Source organism: Chiloscyllium plagiosum, unplaced genomic scaffold (genome assembly GCF_037043375.1).
Source record: "Chiloscyllium plagiosum isolate Xiang-an unplaced genomic scaffold, Cpla_swu_hap1 HiC_scaffold_4, whole genome shotgun sequence".
In the NCBI taxonomy this organism is placed as follows: domain Eukaryota; kingdom Metazoa; phylum Chordata; class Chondrichthyes; order Orectolobiformes; family Hemiscylliidae; genus Chiloscyllium; species Chiloscyllium plagiosum.
In genome coordinates this window covers 70543035-70562960 of record NW_028270142.1, presented here as the reverse complement: position 1 = coordinate 70562960, position 19926 = coordinate 70543035, and the positions used below count along the sequence as shown (strand labels likewise).

Below are 19926 nucleotides of genomic sequence, written 5' to 3'. Positions count from 1 at the left end.
CTTCAAAGTGGAGTCACAGGTAGATAGGATAGTGAAGAAAGCTAGGAGAAAGTGAGGACTGCAGATGCTGGAGATCAGAGCTGAAAATATGTTGCTGGAAAAGTGCAGCAGGTTATGCAGCATCCAAGTAGCAGGAGAATCGACGTTTCAGGCATGAGCCCTTCTTCAGGAATGAGGGGAGTAATCCAAGCAGGCTAAGATAAAAGGTAGGAAGGAGGGACTTGAGGGAGAGGCGTTGGAAATGTGATAGGTGGAAGGAGGTTAAGGTGAGGGTGATAGGCCGCAGTGGGGGTGGGGACGGAGAGGTCTCCACCCCCACTCCGGCCTATCACCCTCACCTTAACCTCCTTCCACCTAGTGAAGTAGGCGTTTGGTATGCTTTCCTTTATTGGTCAGAGTATTGAGTACAGAAGTTGGGAGGTAATGTTGCGGCTGTACAGGACATTGGTTAGGCCACTGTTGGAATATTGCATGCAATTCTGGTCTCCTTCCTATCGGAAAGATGTTGTGAAACTTGAAAGGGTTCAGAAAAGATTTACAAGGATGTTGTCAGGGTTGGAGGATTTGAGCTAAAGGGCGAGGCTGAACAGGCTGGGGCTGTTTTCCCTGGAGCAACGGAGGCTAAGGGGTGACCTTATAGAGGTTTACAAAATTATGAGGGGCATGGATAGGATAAATAGACAAAGTATTTTCCGTGGTGTCGGGGAGTCCAGAACTAGAGGGCATAGGTTTAGGGTGAGAGGGGAAAGATATAAAAGAGACCTAAGGGGCAACGTTTTCATGCAGAGAGTGGTACGTGTATGGAATGAGCTGCCAGAGGATGTGGTGGAGGCTGGTACAATTGCAACATTTAAGAGGCATTTGGATGGGTATATGAGTTGGAAGGGTTTGGACGGATAGGGGCCGAGTGCTGGCAGGTGGGACTAGATTGGGTTGGGATATCTGGTCGGCATGGACGGGTTGGACCGAAGAGTCTGTTTCCATGCTGTACATGTCAATGACTCTATATGAATGTTTATTAAATATCTATTACCTATTTGTGCATTATTTACTCCATTTTCAAATGTCTGTTCTCTGCAAAATTTGCAATTTATGTCCAAGTGGTGATCAAAAGACCAGTGGCCCTCAATATGATCCTTGAATGATAAAGAATGATCCACCATTACCCTTTGCTTTCTGTCTCAGTCTGTTTTTTGTCCACATTGCCACGCTCCCTTAACATTTGCAAACTCAGTCTGTTTTTTGTCCACATTGCCACGCTCCCTTTACATTTGCAAAGTGACACTACAGCATACAAGGGTTCTGAAGAAGGGTTGCTAGGCCTGAAATATTGACTCTGCTTTCCCTTCACAGATGCTGCCAGTCTTGCTAAGTTTCTGCAGCTATGTCTGTTTTCGTTTCAGATTTTCAGCATCTGCACTTCTCTTGTTTTTTTGTTTAGAATATTGGTTTGATAACTGGCGCAGACTCTGGGGGCTGAATGGCATTTTTCTGTGCGATAATATTCTATGACCTGCTAACACCAGCTATAATATCTTCCTCAAACATCTTTGTCAATAATATAATTCCTTTTAATATTAATGATTCTTTTAATAAAAATCTTCTCCAAACAATTTTATTTCTAGGCAAGGTTGTTTTTGGGGAACCCATTGCAGCCAGTCTTGGGACAGATGGAACTCATTATTGGGACAAGGACTGGCGCAAAGCTGCAGGATACGTTATGGGACCTCCGCTAAGACCTGATCCCACAACACCCGGATATCTCATGGACCTACTAGCCAAGTGAGAATTGTGAAATTACACATCATGGTTTAGTGGTCCTGAGTATTAATTTACATAATGAATGCAGGATGGTAAAATTATGATCTCTGCAATATCTGACTGACATTCTAACTTAGTAACACAGCCAGTCCTATCATGATTCCAGTGATCTTCTGACATGGAAAGTAATACAGGCAAATATTACAAAAATTCACAAAATTGTTATGGCATAGAAAGAGACTATATAACTATTCAGCTTGTGACAACCTCCTGCTTCTTCATAATCTTCACAGTATTATATTTAAAAAACTATCCAATGCATTCTTGGAAAGGTTGTTGAAAATATAATTCATTGAAAATTTGGACTGGGAATTGATTAGAACATAGAACATTACAGCACAGTACAGGCCCTTTGGTCCTCAATGTTGCACCGACCTATGAAACCAATCTAAAACCCATTTAAGCTACACTATTCCATTAGCATTATTTGTTTATCCAATGACCATTTAAATGCCCTTAATGTTGGCGAGTCCATTACTGTTGCAAGCAGGGCACTCCTCGCCCTTAATAATCTCTGAGTAAAGAACCTGACATCTATCACCCCTCAAATTAAAGCTTTGTCCCCTCATGCTAGCCACTACTGACTAAGGAAAAAGGCTCTGACTGTCCATCTAATCAAATCATCTGATCATCTTGTATGGCTCTGTTAAGTCACCTCTTAACCTTCTTCTCCCTCTAACAAAAACAGCCTCAAGTCCCTCAGCCTTTCCTCAAAAGACCTTCCCTCCTTACTGGACAACATTCTGGTAAAACTCCTCTGAACCCTTTCCAATGCTTCCATTTCCTTCCTATAATGCAGTGACCAGAACTGTACGCAATACTCCAAGTGCGGCCACACCAGAGATTTGTTCAGCTGCAACATAACCTCATGGCTCTGAAACCCAATCCCTCTACCAATAAAAGCTAACACACTGTATGCCTTCTTAAAAACCCTATCAACCTGGGTGGCAACTTTCAGGGATCTATGCACAGGGACACCGAGCTCTCTCTCCTCATCCACACTACCAAGAATCTTACCATTAGCCCAGTACTCTGTATTCCTGTTACTCCTTCCAAAGTGAATCACCTCATATTTTTCCACATTAAACTCCATTTGTCAGCTCTCAGTCCAGCTCTGTAGCTTACCTATGTACCTCTGTAACCTGCAACATCCTTCTGCACTGTCCACAACTCCATCGAGTTTTAGTGTCATCCGCAAGTTTACTAATCCATCCTTCTATGTCATCATCCAGGTCATTTATAGAAATGACAAACAGTAGTGGCTCCAAAACAGATCCTTGCAGTACTCCACTAGTAATTCCAGGATGAACATTTTCCATCAACCACCACCCTCTGTCTCCTTACAGTTTGTCAGTTTCTGAACCAAACCACTAAATCACCCTCAATCTCATGCCTCATGAGTATACAAACAGTACTTTGTTGATGTATGAAAGATCCAGGCCATCTTTCCTGTGCACTTACTGATGCATGAGCAGGACATTCAACCCCTTGAGTCTGCTTCATTCAATAAAATCTTGGCTCACCTGTTTCCGCCACATCCCTGCATACCCCAATAACATTTCACCTCTTGCTTCTCAGCAGTTTATCTACTTCAGCCTTAGAAAATATTCAAAACTCTACTTCTACTGTCTTTTGAGGAAGAGAGATCCAAAGACTCACAATCCTGTGGATAAAGAATTCTCTTCATCTATCTTAAATGGGCAAGCCCTTATTTTTATTATATATACATAAAAAGAAACATTCTTTTGACACTCATCCTGTCAAGACCCCTCCAAATTTTGTGTGTTTCAAATAAGTTGCCTCTTAGTCTTTTAAACTCCAACAGAAACAAGCTTAGCCTGTCCAAATTTTCTCCACGAGACAACCTCCTCCCTTTCATGCCCCAGCTGCAAGTTTCTGTTTTTCGTCTGGTAAATGTTTTTTTTTAGATTAGATTACAGTGTGGAAACAGGCCCTTCGGCCCAACAAGTCCACACTGACCCACCGAAGCGTAACCCACCCATACCCCTACATTTACCCCTTTTAATCTAACACTACAGGCAATTTAACATGGCCAATTCACCTAACCCGCACATCTTTGTGACTGTGGGAGGAAACCGGAGCACCCGAAGGAAACCCACGCAGACACGGGGAGAATGTGCAAACTCCACACAGTCAGTCGCCTGAGTCGGGAATTGAATCCGGGTCTCTGGCGCTGTGAGGCAGCAGTGCTAACCACTGTGCCACCGTGCCGCCCACTGTTCTCCAAATTGCTTTTGTATTTCATTCATCCTACTATAATCAATAACATTCTATTAGATTTCCTCATTTCTTTCTGCACCTGTATGTTAACCACATGTAATACATGCATGTGGACACCATCTCTTGAGCTCTGCAACCTCTCACCATTTAAATAGTAGCCAAAGTTGAGGTGTTCAGTAAAGCTGTACTTTGCTGTTAAACCTAGAGGAAGTACTGACATATTTTGCCAATCAGACATTTGAAATTCCTGGCTGAAATGCAGTTCCTCTTCGTGGATAGCTCCAACAATAACTTTGTCATTGTTAAACTTGATTTAGATGCACTGAATTTCCCAAGCTTCTACTCCATAATTACTCTTTTGCCTGTAAATAAAATAGGATCCAGTCTCAAGAAGGTTCCAGACAGGCAGGCCATTGGAAGTTGTTTTTGTCGGAGTGATACATGCTTTGAATTCTTATTCGCTGAAAATGTGTTGCTGGAAAAGCGCAGCAAGTCAGGCAGCATCCAAGGAACAGGAGAATCGACGTTTCGGGCATAAGCCCTTCTTCAGGAAGGGCTTATGCCCGAAACGTCGATTCTCCTGTTCCTTGGATGCTGCCTGACCTGCTGCACTTTTCCAGCAACACATTTTCAGCTCTGACCTCCAGCATCTGCAGACCTCACTTTCTCTCTTTGAATTCTTATTCCCAAGGACCAGTGCATATGGGTTTCGGAGAGGATCTGAAGCACAGTTTCCTGACTTTCCAAGATCTGGCCTGCTATCTACAGCTCTATGAGACGAGTTTATTTGCAACTAGAATTAAGCGCTGTGGTTTGTGTTCTTGACTTGGATCAGTTGAAAGTTAATGGGATAGCAAGTTAGGTTTCTGCCCAGTCACCCACTCATGGACATTATTTTTCTAATAATGACTATATCTGTCATCCAAAACCTCTCCCCTACCATTAAAGTCTTCCCAATTCTTCTGGGTTGTTCAAAGAATGGATCTGTTTTGTGGACTGTGATTCATTGTTAATCAGATGTCATCAGCAAAGCAATAGGATAGCAAACTCTACTGTGCAGGCCTGTTTGATTGTATTGTCACTTTGTTTCACTTTCTGTCTAGTGGTGACCTTACTTTGACAGGAACGGACAACTGTACATTTAATGGCTGCCAGAAAGCTTTTGGAAAAGATGATTTTACGAAGATCCCAAACGGGGTGAATGGTGTGGAGGACAGAATGTCCATCATTTGGGAGAAAGGAGTGGTAATTATCATTCAAATATTGTGAACCAAACAATTTGATGTATGGTTGTAGATTTTAGAAGCTTTGATCCACTAGGGGGAAGAAGCTATCAGGCCAGAGCACCAAGGCCAGGTCCCTTTGAGGCCAGGATTCAGGTCAACCATCTGGATTTGACATTTCATTAACGACTCTGTCAAATTGTGTACATATTCACACAAGGTGCATGTTGGATGAAGGAGGAAAGAATAAGCTGCCCACCTCTATTAAACACTAGAAGGTGACCCAAGTGTCCACAGCAGGCCATTTAAATCTGAATTTCATACTCAGTTTTTACATTGGAGAAAAATGTTCTGTTTGTGCATGTTATTTTGTAAGATAACTCTTAGATTTACCAATTTGACAATTTTCCGTCCCATTCTTGTCAAAGGAAGAAAATCCTCTGATTTATCAAACTATACTTCCAGTGAGTGCAGGACTAAAATCATCCTATACATGTAAACAATAGCAGGAGAAGCTAGTGGCTTCATGGAGCACAATGCAGGTTTACAAGAAGGATACCTGGACTGAAGTTATGGGAAGAAATTATACAAATTAGGTTGTTTTCTCAAGAATTTAGAATATTAACGGGATAATCTAATCAAAACCAGGATATTAGCAAGAAAAGATAGGAAAGATAAATATAAACTATTTATGAAATATCTCCACAGAGACTGGTATCCCCTCACCAAGTCACCCTGTATTTACATGAGAAGAGTCTGTGAAACAAACCCAGCTCCCTTAGAGCCAGCTCTCAGAGTGAACAGCATGTCTGACGTTCCTGTTTATACCTATCAGCCAGGGCTTGCTAATTGGGCTGTTAATCTGGTCCATTCAGGGAACTCATTCTATGAGATTCACCTGGCTGACCTTGTTACAATCACTACAATTTCTACTGGTTAGAGAATCTTGATCTAGGGAGCATAGTCTAGACATACTGCTTGATTTCAAGTCTCTCTGGACATTAGAATTCATCTAAGAAAAGTGAACAATCAGTGAAATTCACAGCTGACCATGGAGAAGCATGTGTGAGAGAGTCCACAGCAGGGGAGCAAATTACATCTTTTTTAAAATGTAATTTCGCTGTTTATTTTGTAAAGCTGCAATAGGGAGTAGAGTGGGTTCTTTTTTGATTATATGTTTTATTGAGATCTGCCTCTTGATTAAACTTTAAAAATAGCAAACATAAGTATTAAGTTAGGCTGGAACAGTGTTTTTTAGAACAGTTAGGACGGTGTTATTTTCTGGGTCTGGAGATAGTTAAGGTGCAAAAGTGGCGTTTAGTAGTCAGATGGGGGAGATTAGGGAGAGTTTCCATGTTACTGATAATTATGTCTGCATGAAATTTATTTGTGAATTCTATCGGATTGCATGGATCAGCTTGAGCGGCATTTAGAGGTAGTGAGGAATTTACAGAAACTAGGGGTTGTGATAGATGGCAACTGTAGAAAGGGAGAAAAACCACAGATACAATCAGGTAGATAGGTTATCATCAGGAAAGGAAGGAGAGGGAAGCAGGTCATTGAAGGAGTCTCCTGTGGCTATCCCTATCTCAAACAAGTATGCAGTTTTGAAAAACATAGGGAGTGATTGACTCTCTGGGGAATGCAGCAAGGACAGCCAGGTTTCTGGTTTTGAGACTGACTCTAATGTAACAAGGGGTATGTCAGGTTTCAAATGATCAGTTGTGAAAGGGGAGTGTCTAGTCAGAGGCACAGCAGACATTTCTGCAGTTGACGGCAAGAAATCAGAATGATGTACTTCCTCCTTGATGCCAGGATCAAGGATATCTCAGAGAAGGTACAGGGTATTCTCAGAGGGGATGAGGACCAACAGGAAATCATTATACACATTGGAACTAAATGACTTATGAAGAGAAAGGAATGAGACTGAGTACAGAATATAGGAAGTTAGACAGGAATTTAAAAAGGAGGGCCTTGAGGGTACTAATGTCTGGATTACTCCTGATGCCACAAGCTAGTGGGGGTAGGAATAGGAGGATAGAACATATGAATGCATGGCTGAGGAGGTGGTGCAGGGGAGAAGGATTTGGATCATTGGAATCTCTTCTGGACTAGAAGTGACCAGTATAAGAAGGATGGATTGCATCTAAATTGGAAGGGAACTAATATACTGGCAGGGAGATTTGCTAGAGCTGCTCGGGAGGATTTAAACCGGGTGGGGGAACCCAGGGAGATAGTGATGAAAGAGATCAGTCTGTGACTGATACAGTTGGGAAAAGGAGCAAGTCAAACAGTCAGGGCAGACAGGAACAAAGCAGAGACGAGGTAGGACTGATAAGTTAATCTGCATTTATTTCAATGCAAGAGTCTGAACAGGTAAGGCAGATGAATTCAGGGCATGGTTGGGAACATGGGTCTGGGATATCATAGCAATTATAGAGACATGGCTCAGGGATGGACAGGACTGGCAGCTTAATGTTACAGGATGCAAATGCTACAGGAAGGATAGAAATGTGGCCAAGAGAGGAGGGGGAGTCGCAGATTTGATTTAGGATAGCATTACCGCTGTACTTGGGAGGATATTCCTGGGAATAAATCCAGGGAAGTTAGTTGGATAGGACGGGGAAATAAGAAAGGGATGATCGCCTCTTTGGGATTGTTCTATAGACCCCTCCCAACAGTCAGTGGGAAATTGAGAAACAAATTTGTAAGCTGATTTCAATTGTCTGTAAGAATAGTAGGGTGGTAATAAAAGAGTATTTTAACTTTCCAAACATTGACTGGGACTGCTATTGTATTAAAGGCTTGGATGGAGAGGAATTTGTTAAGTGTGTACAAGAAAAAATTCTGTTTCAGTATGCGGATGTACCTACTAGAGAAGCGCAAAACTTGACCTGTTGGTGGGAAATAAGGCAGAGCAGGTGACTGAAATGTCAGTGGGAGAGCACTTTGGGGTCAGCAACCATGAATCTATTAGTTTGAAATAGTGATGGAAAAGGATAGACTGGATCTAAAAGTTAAAATTGGAGGAAGGCCAATTTTGACAGTATTAGGCAAGAACTTTCAAAAATTGATTGGAGACCGGTGTGTGCAAACAAAGGGATGGCTGGAAAATAGGAAGCCTTCAAAAATAGAGATAAAAAGTGTCCGTGGACAGTATATTCCTGTTAGGGTGAAGGGCAAGGCTGGTAGGTGTAGGGAATGCTGGATGGGTAGAGAAATTAGATTAGATTCCCTACAGTGTGGAAACGGGCCCTTCAGCCCAACAAGTCCACACCGAGCCTCCAAAGAGTAACCCACCCAGTCCCATTTCCCTCTGACTAATGCACCTAACACTACGGGCAACTTAACATGGCCAATTCACCTGGCCTGCAGGAGGAAACCCACACATTTACAGGGAGAATATGCAAACTCCACACAGGCACCTGAGGCTGGAATCGAACCTGGGACCCTGGTGCTGTGAGAGTGCCGTGCTAACCACTGAGCCACTGGAGAAGAAAAATAAGGAAACATATGTCAGGTATAGACAGCAGAGATAAAGTAAATCCTTAATTTATTTTAAGAGAAGAGTATATAGAGAGTAGGAGTACACTTAGGAGGAAAATTAGGAGGGCAAAAAGGGGACATGAAGTAGCTTTGGCAAATCAGGTTAAGATGAATTCAGAGGGATTTTATAAATGCATTAAGGACAAAGGGGTAGCTAGGGAGAGAATAGGGCCCCTTCAGGATCAACTAGGAGAAAGTGAGGACTGCAGATGCTGGAGATCAGAGCTGAAAAATGTGTTGCTGGAAAGGCGCAGCAGGTCAGGCAGCATCCGAGGAGCAAGAGAATTGACGTTTCGGCCATAAGTCCTTCTTCAGGAATGAGGAAGGTGTGCCAAGCAGGTAGGGAGGAGGGAGTTGGGGGAGGGGCGTTGGGAATGCGATAGGTGAAAGGAGGTTAAGGTGAGGGCGATAGACCGGCGAGGGGGTGGGAAGAAGATTGCGGGTCAAGAAGGTGGTGCTGAGTCTGAGGGTTGGGACTGAGATAAGGTGGGGGGAGGGGAAATGGGGAAGCTGGATAAATCTGCATTCATCCCTTAAGGTTGGAGGGTTCCTAGGTGGAAGATGAGGCACTCTTCCTCCAGGCGTCGTGTTGCCATGGTCTGGCAATGGAGGAGGCCAAGGAACTGCATGTCCTTGGCGGAGTGGGAGGGGAGTTAAAGTGTTCAGCCATGGTTCGGTTGGGTTGGTTGGTGCGGGTGTCCCAGAGGTGTTCTCTGAAACGTTCCGCAAGTAGGCGGCCTGTCTCCCCAATGTAAAGGAGGTCACATCGTGTGCAGCGGATGCAGTAAATGATGTGTGTGGAGGTGCAGGTGAATTTGTGACAGATAGGGAAGGATCCCTTGGGGCCTTGGAGGGAAGTGAGGGGGGGAGGTGTGGGCGCAAGTTTTGCATTTCTTGCGGTTGCAGGGGAAGGTGCTGGGAGTGGAGGTTGGGTTGGTGGGGGGTGTGGACCTGACGAGGGAGTCGCGGAGGGAGTGGTCTTTCCGGAATGCTGATAGGGGAGGGGAGGGAAATATATCCTTGGTGGTGGGGTCTGTTTGGAGGTGGCGGAAATGATGAAGGATGATACAATGTATCTGGAGGTTGGTGGGGTGGTAGGTGAGGACCAGTGGGGTTCTGTCCTGGTGGCGATTGGAGGGGTGGGGTTCAAGGGTGGAGGAGCGGAAAGTGGAGGAGATGCGGTGGAGAGCATCGTCAACCACTTCTGAGGGGAAATTGTGGTCTTTGAAGAAGGAGGCCCTTGAAGATCACCCCTTCAAGATCAACAAGGCCATCTATGTGTGGAACCTCAGGAGATGGGATTTACTAAATAAGTATTTTGCATCAGTGTTTACTGGGGAGAGAGATTATGGAAGATATAGAACGTAGGCAAATAAATAGCGACATACTGAAAAATGTCTGTATTACAGAGGGGGAGGTCCTGAATGCTTAAATCACAAAGGTGGATAAATACCCAGGATCTGATCAGGTGTACCCTAGAACTCTGTAGGGAAGCAAGTGAAGTGATTGGTGAGCTGCTGAAATATTTGTATCATCGATAGTCATGGGTGAGGTACCGAAAGACTGGAGATTGGCTAATATAATGCCACTATTCAAAAAAGGTGGTAAGGAAAAGCCAAGGAACTATAGACCGGTGAGCCTGATGTTGATGGTGGTCAAGTTTTTGGAGGGAATCCTGAGGATCAGGATTTACTTGTATTTGGAAAGGCAAGGACTGATTAGGGATAGTCAGCATGGCTTTGTGTGGGGGAAATCATGTCTCACTAATTTGATTGAGTTTTTTGAAGAAGTAACAAAGAGGATTGCTGAAGACAGAGTGGTGGACATGATCTGTCTGGACTTCAGAAAGGCGTTTGACAAGGTTCCTCATGATAGACTAGGTTGATCACATGGAATACATGGAGAACTAACCATTTAGATACAGAACTGGCTCGAAGGTAGAATACAGAGGGTGGTGGTGAAGGATTGCTTTTCAGACTGGAAACCTGTGACCAGCAGTGTGCCACAAGGATTGGTGTTGGGTCCACTACATTTCAGAATTTACATAAATAATTTGGATGTGAACATAGGAGGTATGTTTAGAACGTTTGCAGATGACACCAAAATTGGAGCTGTAGGACAGCAAAGAAGACTACCTCAGAGTACAACAGGATCTTGATCAGATGGACCAATGGGCCAAGGAGTGGCAGATGGAATTTAATTTAGATAAATGTGAGGTGCTGCATTTTAGAAAGGCAAATCAGGGCAGGACTTATACACTTAATGGTAAGGTTCTAGGAAATGTGGCTGAACAAAGAGACCTTGGAATGCAAGTTCATAGTTCCTTGAAACTGGAATCGCAAGTAGATAGGATAGTGAAGAAGACGTTTGGTCAGTGCATAGTGCATTGGAGCTGTGAGGTCCTGTTGAGGCTATACAAGACATTGGTTAGGCCACTTTTGGAGTACTGTGTGCAATTCTGGTCTCCCTGCTCTAGGAAGGATGTTGCAAAACTTGAAAGGGTTCAGAAAAAAATGTAAGGATGTTGCTCGGGTTCGAGGGTTTGAGCTAAAGGGAGAGGCTGAATAGGCTGGGGGTATTTTCCCTGTAGCGTCAGAGGTGACCTTATAGAGGTTTATAAAATCATGAGGGGTGTGGATAAGGTAAATAGACAAGGTCTTTCCCCCCCGGGTGGGGGATGGAAAAACTAGAGGACATAGATTTAAAGTGAGAGGGGAAAGATTTAATAGGGACCTAAGTGGCAACTTTTTCATGCAGAGGGTGGTACATGTATGGAATGCGCTGCCAGAGGAAGTGATGGAGGCTGGTACAATTACAACATTTAAAAGGCATATGCTTAAGTATATGGAATAGGAAGGGTTTAGAGGGATATCGGCCAAATGGGACTAGATAACTACCATATATGGTTGGCATGAATGAGTTAGATAGAAGGATGTGTTTCCATGCTCTACATCTCTATGACTCTATTGGGGCCAGACTGTTCAGGGATGATGTTAGGAAGTACTTCTATATGTACAAATTGGTAGATGTTTGAAATTGGCATCCACAGACAGCAGTGAATGCTAGATCAATTGTTAATTTTAAATCTGGGATTGACTATTTTTTTGTTAAGCAGAGGCATTAAGGAATATGGGCCAAAGGAGGTTTTGGGGAGTTAGGCCACAAATTGACCATGATCTCATCAAGTGGCAGAACAAGCTCAAGTGGCTGCATGCTCTTCTCCTATTCCTATGGGGAGAACAGAGCTAAGTTGAGTTTGTCTGTGGCCAGAGCATTCAACAAGGTACCTCACTAAAAGTCGTAAGACCTTGCGGCAGCACAGTAGCTCAGTGGTTAGCATTGTTGCCTCACAACACTAGGGACCTGGGTTTGATTCCTTCGTCGGGCGACTGTGTGGAGTTTGCATGTTCCCCCTGGGTCTGTGTGGGTTTCCTGTGGGTGCTGTTGTTTTCTCCCACAATCCTAAGACTGCAGGTTAGGTGAATTGGCCATGCGAAATTGCCCATAGTGTTCAGGAAAGTATGGTAGGTAAGGCGGATGAACTTAGGGTTTGAATTAGTACCTGGGAGCATGATGTTATTGCTATTACTGAGACTTGGTTGAGGGAAAGGAATGACATTGATACTTCAGGCAGGATAGAGTGGGAGATAAAAGAGGTGGAGGAGTTGCATTACTAGTCAAAGAAAATATCATAGCTATGCTGAAGGAGGGCACTATGGAGGACTCTAGCAGTGAGGCAATATGGGCAGAGCTCAGAAGTAGAAAGGGTGTGGTAACAATGTTGGGACTATACTGCAGTCCTCCCAACAGTGAATGTGAGATAGAGGTACAAACCTATAAACAAATCATGGAAAGAAGAAGGAGCAACAGGTGGTGGTGATAGGAGAGTTTAAATTTCCCAACATTGACTGATTTAATTAGTGTTAGAAGTGATGGAGCAGAATTTGTAAGGAGCATCCAGGAGGGCTTTCTAGAACAGTATGTAAATAGTCCAACTTGGGAAGGGGCCACACTGGATCTGGTGTTGGGAAATGAACCCGGCCAGGTGGTTGATGTTTCAGTAGGGGATTACTTTGGGAATAGTGATCACAATCCCGTAAGTTTTAGAATACTCATGGACAAAGTCAAGAGTGGTCCAAAAGGAAGAGTGCTAAATTGGGGAAAGGCCAAGTATACCAAAATTGGGCAGGAGCTGGGAAATGTAGATTGGGAGCAGCTGTTTGAAGGTAAATCCACATTTGATATGTGGGAGGCTTTTAAAGAGAGGTTGATTAGAATTCAGAAGAGGTAGGTTCCTGTGAAAATGAGGGATTGAATTTGCAATGTTAGGGAACCATGAATGTCAGGTGAAATTGTGAGACTAGCTAAGAGGAAAAAGGATGCATACAAAAGGTCTAGGCGAAGGAAGACAGACAAAGCTTTGGAAGAATATTGGGAATTGTGACCAATCTGAAACAAGAAATTAAGAGGGGTCATGAGATATCTTTAGCAAACAGGGAAATCCCAAAGCTTTTTTTTCATATATAAGGAGCAAGAGGGTAACGAGAGAAAGGGTTGGCCCACTCAAGGAAAAAGGAGGAAAGTTATGCGTAGAGTCAGAGAAAATGGGTGAGATTCTTAACAAGTAATTTGCATCGGTATCCACCGAGGAGAGGGACATGATGGATGTTGAGGTTAAGGATAGACTTTTGAGTACTCTGGGTCAAGTTGGCATAAGGAGGGAGGAAATCTTAGGTATTCTAAAAGGCATTAAGTTAGACAAGTCCCCAGGTGCAGATGGGATCTACCCCAGATTGTGAGGGAAGTGAAAGAAGAAATAGCTGGGGCTTTAACAGATATCTTTGCAGCATCCTTGAACACTGGTGAGGTCCCAGAGGACTGGAGAATTGCTAATGTTGTCCCCTTGTTTAAGAAGGTAGCAGGGAAACTCCAGGTAATTATAGACCGGTAAGCCTGATGTCATTGGTAGGTAAGCTGCTGGAGAAGATACTGACGGATAGGAACTATTCCCATTTGGAAGAAAATGGAGTTATCAGTATGGGCAGTATGGTTTTGTGCAGGCAAGGTCATGTCTTACAAACCTAATAGAATTCTTTGAAGAGGTGACAAAGTTGCTTGATGTGGAAAGGGCTGTAGATGTCATATCAGTGGATTTTAGTAAGGCGTTGATAAGATGCCCCATGGTAGGCTGATGGAGAAGGTGAAGTCGTATAGGGTCCAGGGTGTTCTAGCTAGATGGATAGAGAACTGGCTGTGCAGCAGGAGACAGAGAGTAGTAGTGGAAGAGATTTCTCAAAATGGAGACCTCTGATCAGTGATGTTCCACTGATGATCCGTGCGAGACCACTGTTGTTTGTGATATATATAAATGATTTGGAGGAAGATATCGGTTGCCTGATTAGCAAGTTTGCAGATGACACTAAGATTGATGGAGTAGCAGATAGTAAAGGGGACTGTCAGAGAATACAGCAGAAAATAGATAGATTGGAGAGATGGGCAGAGAAATGGCAGATGGAGTTCAATCCAGGCAAATGCGAAGTGACTCATTTTGGAAGATCCAGTTCAAGAGCGAACTAACAGTAAATGGAAAAGTCCTGGGGAAAATTGACATACAGAGAAATCTGGGTGTTCAGGTCCATTGTTTCCTGAAGGTGGCCACACAGGTCAGTAAAGTGGTCAAGAAGGGATATGACATGCTTTCCTTCATTGGACAGGGTATTGAGTACAAGAGTTGGTAGGTCATTTTACAGTTGTACAGGACTTTGATTCGGCCACATTTGGACTACTGCATACAGATCTGGTCGCCACATTATCAAAAAGCTATGGATGCTTTGAAAAGGGTGCAGAGGAGGTTCACCAGAATGCTGTCTGGTATGGAAGGTGCCAACTATGAAGAGAGGTTGAGTAGATTAGGAATATTTTCATTAGAAAGATGGAAGTTGAGGGGGGACCTGATTGAGGTCTACAAAATCATGAGAGGTATAGACAGGGTGGATAGCAAGAAGCTTTTTCCAAGAGTGCGGAATTCAGTTAACGAGGGGTCATGAGTTCAAAGTGATAGGGGAAAGATTTAGGGGAGATATGCTTGGAAAGCTCTTTACGCAGGTGGGGGGGGGGACCTAAAATGCGTTGCCAGCGGAGGTGGTAGAGGCAGAAACAATAGCGTCATTTAAGATGTAATCAGACAGACACATGAATGTGCAGGGAGCAAAGGGATACAGATCTTTAGGAAATGGCAGCACGTTTAAATAGAAGATCTGGATTGGTGCAGGATTGGAGGGCCGAAGGGCCTGTTCCTGTGCTGTAATCTTCTATGTTCTAGGTTAGGTGCATTAGTCAGGGGTAAATGTAGAGTAGAAGGGAAATGGTTCTGAGTGGGTTACTCTTCAGAGGGTCAGTGTGGACTTTGTTGGGCTGAAGGGCCTGTTTCCACACTGGGGATTCTATGAAGCTAAGAACCCATGTTGTTGGGGGTATATTGACACACATAGACAATTGGCAAATGAGTCGGAAACAGAGAGGGTATAAATGGTTGGTCACCAGGTTGGTTCCACAGGTATCAATTCCATAACTGTTTCCAATACATATTTATGATTTGGAAGGAAATTAATATAGACAAATTTGCAGACAATACAAAAATTGATGGCAAGGCAGTTTACAAACAGTTTACAGAGATATTGATAGGTTAACTAAGTGACCAAAAAGTTGGTAAATGGGGTGTCATGTGGGAAAATGTGATGTTGTTAATTTTGGAAGGAAGAACAAAATAATAGAGTATAATTTAAATGGAGAAACGTTGCAATACAAAGAGATTTGGGTGTACTTATACGTTGAACACAAAAAGCCAGCAGATGCAGCAGATAATCAGGAAAGCTAATGGAATGCTGGCCCTTATTTCAAGGGGTTGGAGTACAAGAATAGGGATCTTACTGCATCTGTGGTGAGACCACATCTGGAGTACTGGAAGTAGTTTTAATCCTCTTATTTAAAGGAAAGATATCATTTAATTGGAGACAGTTTGGGGATGTTCAGTAGGATAAAACATGATATGGAAGGATTGTCTTATGAGCAAAGACTAAACATGTTGGGACTCTCCTTACTGCAGATTGAGAGGTGATCTTATTGAAACACACATGATTTACCCTGTCAAGCCACTTAAGAATCCTAAGAGGATGTTACCCCTCATGGGAGACTGTAGGACCAAAGGGCATAGTCTCAGAATAAAGGGCACCAATTTAAGACTGAGGGGAGGAGGAGTTTCTTCTCTGATGGTTTTGAGTCTTTTGAACTCCTTGTCACAGGGAGCTATAAGGGCAGAACCCTGAAGCAAATTTAATGCTGAGACAGACAGATAGACAGACAGACAGATAGATAGATTCTTATCAGTAGGGGAATCAAGGGTTACGCAGAAAATCAATGAAAGTGGATGTGAGAAATGTCAGATCAGCAATGATCCTATTGAATAGTGGAGTGTGCTGGAGAGGTCAAATGATCTTACAAAAATAATTGCCATCTTTCACACAACAGTTAAATAGCCATCAACACACTGACAGAAATGAGTTTCAAATGAAGTATTTGATATTCTTTAAAATAATTGTATTTGTTTGAAAATCAATATTCAGTCATATCATTACCATTGCATTGATTCAGTGACTTCAGCAGTATCTTTGATGACAGCAGCAGTAAAAAGTAGGATTTTTGAGACTCTGTGCAAATTTGCATTTGATTGCAAAACCAGATTTTAGAAGCTGTTCCCAGATAAAGTTAAAAACCACACAACAGCAGGTTATAGTCCAACAGGTTTAATTGGAAGCACACTAGCTTTCGGAGGGTCCCTCCTTCATCAGGTGATAGTGGAGGGCTCAATCCTAACACACAGAATTTATAGCAAAAATTTACAGTGTGATGTAACTGAAATTATACATTGAAAAATTGATTGTTAAGCCTTTATTGATTGTTAGAATACCGTGATAGTTTCACTTCTTTCATGTGTAAATCACAAAATCTTTTTTTAAAATGTTGCATTCTTGGGTTAGCTGTTAACAATGGTGATAGCTAGACAATATGTTGAAGGTGTTGGCCCCCTGTGTTCCCTGTCTATGACATGATGTTTAGACTGATTCTAATCTAAAAAGTGAGATAATGGAGTTCTCCATGAATGCATGCAGTTTTTGAGCAAAGTACAATGTAACCCTGCAAGTACAAATTCACCCCACAAAATATATGTGTGCATGTGGGTCTTTGTGTGTGTGTGTGTGTGTTGTGTGTGTGTCTGTCTGTCTGGGTTGGGGGTTGTGAGTGTGAGAAAGTGTGTGTGTATAGTGTGTGCAGAGTGTCTTAAGTCTGTGAGGTGGTGCTTGTGTGGGAGTGTGGGTGTGTGTGTGTGTAGTGCAATGGTGGTCACCTGTAATGTGACATGAACCCAAGGTCCCTGTTGAGGCCCTCCCTATGGGTACCGAACTTAGCTATCAGCCTCTGTTTGGCCACTTTTCTCTGCTGCCTATCCCGAAGTCCACCTTGGAGGATGGCCACCCAAAGGTCCGAGGTCGAATGTCCTGGACCACTGAAGTGTTCCCCAACTAGAAGGGAACACTCTTGTCTGTTGATTGTTGTGCGTTGCCCATTAATCCGTTGTCGTAGCCTGGGCTTGACATGTATGCTCAAACCGTCAGGAAATATATAAACGCCAGATTCATCAGCCGTACCCACAAGATAGAGCAAAACATCACCCATCCAGGCTCTCAAAGCCAATCACAACATTGTCATCAAACCAGCAGATAAAGGAGGAGCTTTTGTCATTCAAAATAGAACAGATTATTGCAAGGAAGTGTACCAACAACTGAATAACCAGGAACACTACAGGCAACTACCAGCTGATCTGACCAAAGAACACACCCATTAATTAAACACACTGATCAGAACTTTGGATCCAGTCCTTCAGAGTTCCCTATGCACCCTCATCCCACGTACTTCTCGTGTTCTTCTACTGCCTTCCAAAGGTACACAAAGCCAACACACCAGGACATCCCATCGTGTCGGGCAATGGGACCCTGTGTAAGAATCTCTCCGGCTATGTGGAAGGTATCTTGAAACGTATCTTGAAACAGGGAAATCTCCAGCTTCTGTCGCGACACTACGGACTTTTTACAGAAACTCAGCACCCACGGAGCAGTTGAACCAGGAACATTCCTCATCACAATGGACGTTTCCGCACTCTACACCAGCATCCCCCACAATGACAGCATCACAGCAACAGCCTCAGTACTCAACACCAGTAACTGCCAGTCTCCAAACACCATCCTACAACTTATCCGCTTTATCCTTGATCACAACGTCTTCACCTTTGACAACTAGTTCTTCATCCAGACACACGGAACAGCCATGGGGACCAAATTTGCACCCCAATATGCCAACATTTTTATGCACAGGTTCGAACAAGACTTCTTCTCTATGCAGGATCTCCAACCAATATTATATACCAGGTACATTGATGACATTTTCTTCCTCTGAGCCCATAGCGAGGAGTCATTGATAAAACTACACAGTGACATGAACAAGTTTCACCATGGACTACTCTCGACTATCTGTCTCATTCTTGGACACTCTACCACAAATGGACACCTCAGCACCACACTCTACCACAAATCAATAGACAACCTCACAATGCTACACTTCTCCAGCTTCCACCCAAAACATATTAAAACAGCCATCCCCTATGGACAAGCCCTACACGAACACCGGATCTGCTTAGATGAGGAGGAATGTGACAGACACCTGGAAGTACTCAGTGATGCCCTCACATGAATGGGGTACAATGCCCAACTCATCGACCACCAGTTCCGACGTGCCACAGCAAGGAACCATAATGACCTCCTCAGGAGACAGACACATGCTGCAACTGACAGGATACCCTTCGTTGTTCAGTATTTCCCAGGAGCTGAAAAATTACGCCATGTTCTTTGTGACCTGCAACACATTGTCAGTGAGGATAAGCACCTCACCAAGACCTTCCCCACACCTCCACTACTTGCCTTTAAACAACTGCCAAACCTCAAACAGATCGTTTTTCGTAGCAAGCTGCCCGGCTCTCAGGACAACTCCATGCAACCCTGTCACAGTAGGCGCTGCAAGACATGTTAGAGTGTGGACATAGGTGCCACCATTACGCGTGGGAACACCTCCCACCTTGTACATGGCAGGTACTTATGTGAGCTGAAAAATGTGTTGCTGGAAAAGCGCAGCAGGTCAGGCAGCATCCAAGGAGCAGGAAAATCGACGTTTCGGGCATAAGCCCTTCTTCAGGAATGAGGAAGGTGTGCCAAGCAGGTACTCATGTGACTCAGCCAACGTTGTCTATCTTATACGTTGCAGGCAAGGATGCCCAGAGGCATGGTACATTGGGGAAACCGAGTAAAGGCCAAGACAACGGATGATGGGCACCGCACAACAATCAACAGACAGGAGTGTTCCCTCCCAGTTGGGGAACACTTCAGTGGTCCAGGACATTCGACCTCGGACCTTTGGGTGACCATCCTCCAAGGTGGACTTCAGGACAGGCAGCAGAGAAAAGTGGCCGAGCAGAGGCTGATAGCTAAGTTCGGTACCCATTGGGAGGGCCTCAACCGGGACCTTGGGTTCGTGTCACATTACAGGTGACCACCATTGCACTACACACACACACACAGATACTCGTACACACACACTCTCTCACACACACACAGGCCCTCCTATACACACATACACACGGACACACATATACACAGACGCGCACACAGACACCCATACACACCCTTACAGACACAGACACACACACACACGCACCTCCTCACAGACTTAAGACACTCTGCACTCACTACACACACACATACACTTTCTCATACTCACAACCCCCAACCCAGACAGATACACACAGACAGACAAAGACCCACATGCACACATATATTTTGTGTGATGAATTTGTACTTGCAGGGTTACATTGTACTTTGCTCAAAAACTGCATGCATTCATGTAAAACTCCGTTATCTCACTTTTTAGATTAGAATCAGTCTGAACATCATGGCATAGACAGAGAACACAGGGGGCCAACACCTTCAAC

The 19926-nt window shown here is 43.7% G+C and overlaps 1 protein-coding gene across 5 annotated transcripts in view; it reads left to right on the top strand.

Annotated features, from left to right (window-relative positions):
- The window catches only part of dpys (dihydropyrimidinase), a 119595-nt gene that overhangs the window by 35638 nt on the left and 64031 nt on the right, over window positions 1-19926 (top strand). For all 5 annotated transcript variants that reach the window (XM_087986347.1, XM_043688418.2, XM_087986348.1 and 2 more), the window contains 2 exons: window positions 1626-1782; window positions 5166-5307. In XM_087986347.1, coding sequence (XP_087842473.1) covers window positions 1626-1782; window positions 5166-5307 — 299 coding nt within the window. The remainder of the gene's footprint in view (window positions 1-1625; window positions 1783-5165; window positions 5308-19926) is intronic.